Source organism: Benincasa hispida, chromosome 8 (assembly GCF_027475165.1).
Source record: "Benincasa hispida cultivar pf3 chromosome 8, pf3_genome.v1.1, whole genome shotgun sequence".
In the NCBI taxonomy this organism is placed as follows: Eukaryota; Viridiplantae; Streptophyta; class Magnoliopsida; order Cucurbitales; family Cucurbitaceae; genus Benincasa; species Benincasa hispida.
The window spans coordinates 44,525,308-44,534,182 of record NC_143485.1 but is presented as its reverse complement, the minus strand read 5'-3'; the positions used below and the strand labels follow the sequence as shown (position 1 = coordinate 44,534,182).

The 8,875-nt window shown below is 35.3% G+C and overlaps 2 protein-coding genes across 3 annotated transcripts; both read right to left on the bottom strand.

Moving 5' to 3' along the window:
* Positions 1-2,890: 2,890 nt before the first annotated feature.
* On the bottom strand, positions 2,891-6,067 carry LOC120082640 (11-beta-hydroxysteroid dehydrogenase A-like). Of its 2 annotated transcripts, XM_039037892.2 has the most exons (6): positions 4,760-6,067; positions 4,094-4,286; positions 3,921-4,006; positions 3,715-3,846; positions 3,476-3,640; positions 2,891-3,397 (listed from the first exon to the last, which is right to left on the bottom strand). In XM_039037892.2, exons 1-6 carry the CDS (start codon positions 4,940-4,942, stop codon positions 3,107-3,109), a joined length of 1,050 nt encoding a protein of 349 aa, XP_038893820.1. In that variant the 5' UTR covers positions 4,943-6,067; the 3' UTR covers positions 2,891-3,106. The 2 variants fall into 2 exon arrangements, with proteins under 2 accessions (XP_038893820.1, XP_038893819.1); XM_039037891.2 differs by having other exon boundaries at positions 3,921-4,286.
* Positions 5,421-5,999, bottom strand: LOC150034617 (uncharacterized). Its single transcript, XM_090316798.1, has one exon. The coding sequence runs from the start codon at positions 5,997-5,999 to the stop codon at positions 5,421-5,423; it is 579 nt and encodes a 192-aa protein (XP_090172924.1).
* Positions 6,068-8,875: the final 2,808 nt, after the last annotated feature.

Here is an 8,875-nt window from a genome sequence, read left to right as displayed (position 1 = left end):
GTGGTGACATACAAGTGGATCATGTCTTAAGTGATAACCAAAATGGTCTGTAGTATAACGCTACGGATGTGGCTCGCTTTGTGGAATGGTCACAAGTATTGTGACTTGTCACAGATGATCTGATCCTAATCATTTGTGTAAGAGACATGCGAGCGGGGGCGTCCTATACAAAGAGTTTGTATAAGACCTTACCACGAAGTGTTAATGTCTCGTGATATAACACCGTTCATGACAGAGACTTCACTTCACTAAGATGACCATAGGTAACATGACCTCAATCCTAAGTGAGTTGGGAACTCCTGTCATTGAGGTTGGTCCTTTGATTTATATGGGTGCGAGTGGCCAGGTCGCCGACTCAAACCTACCATTTTGGGGATTCGTCTGATTTGGGAGCTAGGAACTCAGCTACACAAGATGGAATTCACTTCTTCTCCGAAGCAGGGGCAAGTAGATAGATAGCTCTTTTAAGGGTTGATTCCAGGGCTTGAACGATATGGCGCCACACACCTTCTCTTGGCCCGAGAGGTGTTCACACATAGTTGGACTATGTTGTATTGTTCATTAGAGGAATCAGTGGTACTTAAGGAATGAGATGTAACTACAAGGGTAAAATGGTAAATTGGTCCAACTGTATTTACGAGCATCTGTGAAAGGTCATCGTACTCATGATTTGTTATATCCGATAGAGACAGAAATATATCTGTGATAATAAGAGTTCAGCTGTTGGACTTTAGTGGAATGCCTGATAGTTAACGGATGATGGATCTCGTGGCAAAAGAGTTTAGTCAGTTATTCACGTACCATTGGAGCTTCGAGCCACAGGTCCATAAGGTCCTCTAGGTAGCTTGGATAAAGTTGAGAATCAATTTTTGGGTCAGTTTGAAATGTTCAAATTGACAAGAAGGAGTTCGATTATATATGATATAATTGAGCTGGTTAATTATATATGATATACTTGGCTAAATGTATGAGATACATTATTTTGGAGGAAATTAGATATAAATATGATTTATATCAAATAGAGGAGAAATTACGATAGTGGATATGTGATATCAAACTATAGATTAAGAATATAATATCATTATATTCATTTATTAATTAATTGGTTAATTATGTGATAATTGATCGGAAATATCTCTTCAATCGTGCATTAGTGGGAAAATGATATTCGGTTATTTTAACTGAAGAATAAAATGAAAATTGGTTTCATTTTACAAAGAGTTCGAAAAAATGGCAAAAGGTGTGAAAACATATTGATTGCTTAGCTGAGAGCCTATACGATAGTGTCTTATCGCCTAAACGATCGCACACCCTACGTCTAAACGATCGCACGAATTCTTTAAATGATCTTTCAGCTTTTCTAAACGATCACTTAGCGTGCCGAGTTTTCTAAATGATCGCTTACCAATTACTAAACGATCACTTAGTAAAACCTACACAATCGTGTAGCTTTCTCTAAACGATAAGCATCCACTATATGATAGCCTTCTCCCACTTGCTTGTCGTTCTACACGATCATCCCTTTCCTCCTTCCTTTACCAAATCCATTAAAGACCACTCTTTGGATTCTCACTCTGAGAATACCAAGGGCTCTAAGTGGTAGTGTCGTCCTCACTTTTGATTGTTCGTTTGTTGTCGTTCGTGTAGACGATCGTGCTACTGGTAGCCGATTGATTGTTGGGCAATAAAGAATGTAGAGGGTTGCTTCCACTGGGTTGAGTTCGAAGTGAAGTCAGTCTTCAACTGGTACGTGAACTTAATCTCTTGTATTTTATTTATGAAAGTATGTCGTTAATTAGTGTTAAATTGCATAACTGTTTGTTAGAATGTGTGTGTGTGGTAATTCGGTGACAATGAAATAGGAAAGATCCAAACGCGCTCGTGGATACTCTTCTTGAAAAGTTCCTTATCCTTCATCAGCAACAGTAAGTATGAATTTTCATCAAATCAAACTATTCCCGAGTTCTACAATGGCTATCGAACCAAAAATCTCAACGATAAATACAAAGGTTTTCAATAACAATACATGGAGGTTAAGGCTTAGACAAACCCTAAGCTCAATACTCTTAGTACACACTTTTCTAATAAGGCGGCTAACCCTAAAAAAGAATTAAAGTGCAATATAAATAAAGCTAGCTATGGAAATATACTTCTTTGAGTGAATAAATATTCTCTGCAAGAAAATAAGGAAGGCAGATATGAAAATCTACAAATCACGCAGACAAATATGAAAAAGATATTCTGTAGAATCTATTGCCAGACATGTAACCATGTTTGTGACAATGTCATTGACATGTTGCACTACATGTTGCTCAAGTTTTGCCTATAATAAAATCAGTCAACCACACTGCAGTCCTGCAATAAAATTAGTCAATTACACTGCATATCAGCAATGGTCGAGTTCGTTTGCCATCGTCATTCATCTATGTTGTTGTTGCCGTTGAGTTTATCTATTTTGCTACCGCCATCGAGCTCGTTTGTTGTTGGCACCGTCGAGTTTGTCTGAGTTCCTTTTTGTCTTATGCCAATTACCGATGTCAAACTCACACAATGATGGTGGAAAACTAACAGAGAAAATGGAGAATTGGTCCCTCCGCACGGAGAAACCCCGTCACGACCCAACTCTAGAGCCAACCCTATAGCCAACCCTAATTTTAATCTAACTCATTAAAAATGTTAATGTAATTGAATGGAAGTTTAAATTTCTAACCCCCCAACCATAAGGAAATTTATTAAAATTAATTCATCTCCATATTGATCTCACGTTTTGGGATAAACCATTCTGAATTAGATCAATTTTTTTACATTCCACTCTAATCACAGACAACAAAATTTCCAAAATAGTTTAAAGAAATGTAAAAACTTGCATGCCCACGACATAGTTAAAGAATTACAGCTATAAAGATATTCCATCATGGAACAAAGTTTCTCATCACAATTATACACACATTTTATATATCATTTATCATTCGTTGCTAGATCGAGAGAAAATGGGGAAAAAGTACATCAAAGTACATACAAAAACAATCCGAAGCAAAGATATACATATATATAATATACAAACAAGATTGAAAGACCAAAACTTTTTTATAAGGCTCTTGCAAAACTAGTCGTCCTCGATTTCGGCGGAGTGTATGGAAGGTGGGTACATTACATTCTTGGCTCCGGTGATATCCACCGTCTTCTTGCTCGGCGCCTCCGCGGCAGAGGTTCCCGGCCTCGTGTACACAAATATACGGTAACACCACTCCAACACCTCCGGGCAAAACACTTTCAGGTAATACAGGCCATTGTACCAAGACGGCTCTGTCAAGTACCGGTCGCCACGGCACGCACTCCTCACAATGGCCTTTGCACACGCCTCGACCGTCTCAACCGGAATCGCACCAATCAGAGCCTGCCATGAATGCCATGCCATCAATTATCCCAAGTAACAGAGAGACAGAGAAACGGAGATGAGAAATTACATGCTTACATCTCTAACATCCTGATGAACTTCTATTGTACCTTGAGAATACAAGGCCTTGCCTTTAGTTAATTCAGATTCAACAAAACCAGGCGTTACAATTGTGATCCCAATTTCAGGAGCTAATTCCACTCTCAATGTCTCAAACATGCTCCTAAGTGCAGCCTTGGTTGCCTGAAAAAACAGAGCATAAAACCAAATCAAACAAAATTATACCCATAAAACAGAGGGAGACAACAAAGACTTGCATTGTAAACGCTCATTCTGGGAGCCGACAACCATGCCGCAGTTGAAGAAAGGACTATGATCTTCCCTCTGCTGTTCCTCAGATACGGAATTGCAAATCGGGTCGTATAAACCGACCCCCAGTAATTCGTGTCCTGTAACCAGAAATTAAACGTTTAGAATTAAATTTGAATTGCTTTTGGGGTTCGCTATTTCTGTTATTTGTTACCATTATTTGATTGAAAGAAGTGATGTCTTTGATTTCTTCAAACAGGGTCATGTTGGCGATGCCTGCATTGTTCACTAAATGATCCACTGCAATCGAGCACAAAATGGAAGTAAAGGTATCAAGAAATCCAATGGTAATATGTTTTGATTGAAAGGTGGATTGGTTGTGTTTACGTTGGCCAAAGTGATTTATCGTGACGTCGATGATTCGTCGACAATCTTGGAGGTTGGAAATGTCGGCTGGAATAGTAATAACATCAGGGGAGCCATAGTAGCGAGCTGTATTGGCAACTTCTTCAAGTGGGGTCTCTCGTCTATCTACAAGAGCTAATTGAGCTCCTCTATTTGCGTACTCGTAAGCCAAATGCTGCATTCAGTACAAAGTACAAACACCAAATCTCATCCTTACAGACCATTGATCTTGTCTTCATTTTCAAGACCACCAATTAGAGCTGTGGGTGTTTGTTACTCATCGGTGCTTGTTTCATCAAAGTAAATATTCTAGCTATTGACATTTCTAATGACCAGGTGCATGCTTCCTTTTCCTTTACCTAATTCATCACATGACAATTTTCTATTCGACAACGGTCTAAGTTGCTACGTTTTTCTCTTTCGAAAATATAACAAATTTTACACTAAAAGAAGTCGCCACAATACTGTTGACAATTTTGCATCATTTGTTTCATCTGGTAAAATAACTCAAATTTGTATCCATCCGCATCTAATCTTAAATCGCCAAAAAAAGACATTAGTTACTGTAATCTGTGAGGTGATAGATGGGGTAGTTTACATTTAATTGTCTTAATTCATAGCAACTAAAGGAAGAAGTTTGTTAATTACCTCGCCGATGCCGGAGGAGGCGCCGGTGATGAGAACGACTTTCCCGGTGATATCTTCGCTGAAAACTGTTCTAACGAAAGAAAGGAAATACTTGAAAAACACGAACGCCGGCAAGAGAAATCCGAGAGAGACGAAAGTGATGGGCGGAGCCACTAAATTCAGGAAGCTCTGAATCAACTCCATTCCTAAATTACTCTTTCTTCCAAAAAACAGAAACAACAATCAGAACAAAATAACGCAATTCACTATCAGATCCTCTTATAACTTATAACCAAACCAATAAATTCCAAATTTTTCTTTTTTTCTTTTTTTCTTTTTTTCTTTTTTTTCCCAACAAGAAAGAGTCGTGGCATTTTCCAAACTGCATGAGCTACACACGTGCCGATCAGAAATCACATTTTTCAATTTTGCTTCCCCTGTTTCGGTACTTTTATGTTATCGTTTCCATTGACACGATTCACTCAAAATTGGCTGTCTTTTTCATACTCATCCACAACTCACTACAAAAAAAAGTTTAAGGGTTTTCATTTGATTTAACCGATATGTCGTTTTACTCTGCTCTATCAACGGCAAAGTTTTCATTTAATAAGTATAGATATGAACAAATCATTACATGGTAATTAGTAAGGCAATGGAATGACTTCCATGGTTACCAAAGAAGCTAGTAAATTACAAAAGGCTTATAAACTTTCTTTCTATATCTTTTCTTCATCGTCGCCAATTCACAACAATACGCAACCATCATAGCTTCAACCTTCCTCTGCATATTGACTCTGGCAATGAAATCATCAGCCCTTTGACTCAATTCCTCGGAATTGACCGATTCCATCTCCCATTCCTCCTTCCCATCAAAGCTCTCAGAACCCCTCTTTTCATCCCCTTCACTAATCGAAGTCTCTCGAAAACCCACCTCGTAAAAACATACATCAGTACAAAAAGGATCCGGAGTTTTTGAGGAAAAAATTTTGGATTCTCCGATGAGAAGGACGACGATGAGATTTCCGAGGATGAAAACGCAGGTGGGAGTGGGAAAATTTATTGGGTAATTCGAGGGTTGAGAGAGAGAAGAGAGAAAAACAGAGAGAAGAGAGGTAGGAGGGAGGAGAAAGGGAATAATCCATAAGAGACTACAAAACAGAGCTGTAAGAAAACAGAGGAGGAGGCTGTTGATGATAATATTATTTACAGGGGAATAGTTTGATTTTATTGAAGATTTTGTTACGATCTTTGTAAGACCCATTGGATATTTTTAAAAATGTATAGGAAATTTTGGAAGAAGGAAGAAGATGGAAGAGATTAAGGCTTCCATATCTTGAGGGAAAATTGGGCGATGCCCTCCAATTTATATAATCCATGAATGCCATTGTGATACTGAGTGTGGAACTGCAGAATTTAGCAATTGTGGAAATAGTTATTAATCTATTTTTAAAAAAATTGTATTTTTTAAATTTGCAAAATTGTAAGGTGTGTTTAGTTTATTTTAAGACATAAACTTACTGGCTTGACTTTTTAAGTTTTTTATTCATTATATATATGTGTGTATATATATTTAAAAAAAAGGGACATTGGCTTGACTTTATGAAAAGTAATAACATGTAAGTTAAATCAAAATTTCAGACCGCAAACTTATTTTATACTTCAATTTAAAATTCAAATTAATTTAATCTAAGGCGTCGATATTTTTATTAAATTCATGGGTTTTTTATTATAAACAAAGTTGAAAATGGGAGTTCAATTGAATGTTTATGGACTACATATATACAAGCTTCAAAATTTAAAAACTAAACCTAGGAATATAGCTCAATGATGGAAAATGAATATGATTTAATAATAATTAATATATGCTACTTTTTTTTTAGATTAGAGGTTTAAGTATTCATACCTTGTTTGTTGTAATAAAAGTATATTGATTAAAAAGATCAAAGAGTAAATGTTCAATTGTTCACACACTATGTAATGACTCATCCATTATTTTACTTAGAATAAAGTTATATTAACACATATCGGTGTTTATTAGTAACAAAATCAATCCAAAAAATGGTGAAACTCAACCCCATCTTGCTCTTGAATCCATCTCAACCCCCAATTTTGTTTAGCCCAACAAGCATAATGAGTTAGACGCAGTTGCAAAGATAACATTTAGGTTTAAAATATGAGCAGATATAACATAATATAAAAATATTTATAAATATGACAAAATTTAGATTCAACTCTTGAAATCTTTCGGTGATAGACTATATCACTTATAGGAAGAGTCTATTAGTGATAGAGACTATCATTGATAGATTTTACTATATTTATGATTCTTTAAATATGTTTTTATAAAGTACCCATTGCAATTATCCAATGGGTTAAACTTGAGTGCAAGTACCAAGTTGAGCATGAAGTTTGGGTTGAGCCAAGTTAATGAATGAAATACAAGCATGAGTATTGGATAAGTGTGAAGGTTCGGATTTGAAATTTGTATGGAAATATCTATTTCACGTTAACAATGTTACAAACAATGCTAAACATTCCACAAAGTAATTTCCAAAAAATAAGCAACATATAAAAAGAAACACCAAAGATTAATAACCCAGTTCGATATATACCACATCCATCTCGGGGCAGTATGTCCAGGAAAGATAACTTCACTAATATAAATAGTAAGCAATTAAAACGTAGTACTTATCAATAATAGTAACACAATTATAGTGACTCCCAAATAGCTCAATTACTCAACCTTTTACTTAGGCTCTCCTAGGTATGAAACTCTTTCTCACAGTAACTTAGGCTCCTCTAAGTTGTAGTATTAGTGAAGAATGTCTTAAGTTCCTCCTAAGATATAGACTTCCTCCCTGCTAGTCTGAAGCTCACCTCAAGTCTATGACTTCTTCTCACTTGATCTTTATCTTTCCCTTTTAGAGCAAAGTCTCCTTCGCTTGAATAGCCTAAGCTCCTTTAAGCTTGAGAATCCCTTCTCAGATAAAACACACTTCTAATGTAGTGAATAATTTGGAGTATATCCCTAAACAACATAACTACTTCTTTTCTTCCAATGATGATCACTCTGCTCACAACCAAATACAACTCACAATACAAGAACTCTAATATTCTTTTCACATAAAACAACCAACCCTAAGCGAAGGACTAAGAGTTTTTTAAATATGCACAATGGACAAATAGATGAGCAATACTAACTTTCAAAACAGTCGTGCACAAAGAAGGAAAGAAATTTGCAAAAGTACTACTCATAAGAAATTTCGAAAAGGAAAGTATTTTTGCATAATAGCATTTCCAGAAAACATCCTTTTGTCAAAAAACCACCAATGTAGAGACATCTCAAATAATATTTGTGAAACATAAACAAATATTACCAACACATAATATCTAATCGGATCAAGTCCTATCATGACTTTAAGTCACATTAACTCAAGAAGAGTATGATGAATCAATGGTAATCTGAAACAACAATGATGAATCGAGAAGGAAAATACTAGTTCAAGGATTTTAGAGTTATTAAACGAAGACGAAAGGAGAACAATCGGAATTTGACGAAGAAGAGTTCTAATATTAATCTATACTTCGCTCAAGTGCATCTAGTCCAGTATTCACATTCAATTCAAGTATTCACTCCAAAAATAAAATGATTATGAAACAGAGACAAGTAAAAGAAATTAATTCTTAATTTTTTTAATTATATCCTATTGATATGTTGTGCTTTTAGGAATTGATATATATAACTTGTAAAATGGAGGTTAAAGTGATTTGTGATTATCTCTAAAAATTATTTGTTAAATAATCACATGCATGCCTACTTTACCTAATTCCTTTAAAGATATTAGAATATATCTTTATTTTCTCTAAAGCATGAGTAATGGAATCTGATTGGGAACTAAAGGTAGTTATTCAAATTACACTAAATAAACTTTGTTAAAAAATCTTTATTAAATGTGGAAATAATCGACACCGAAAGAAGAGAGAAAATGACTTGAAGAAAAAAAAATTAATGTAAAAATACAAATACAAAAGAATTAAAAACGTTGGATAGAAGAAAATCTTAAATACAGAAGAAATACGATTAAATTGTTCGTTTTAATGCTGCAAGTAAGTATGGTTTTAAAATTCAATAAATAT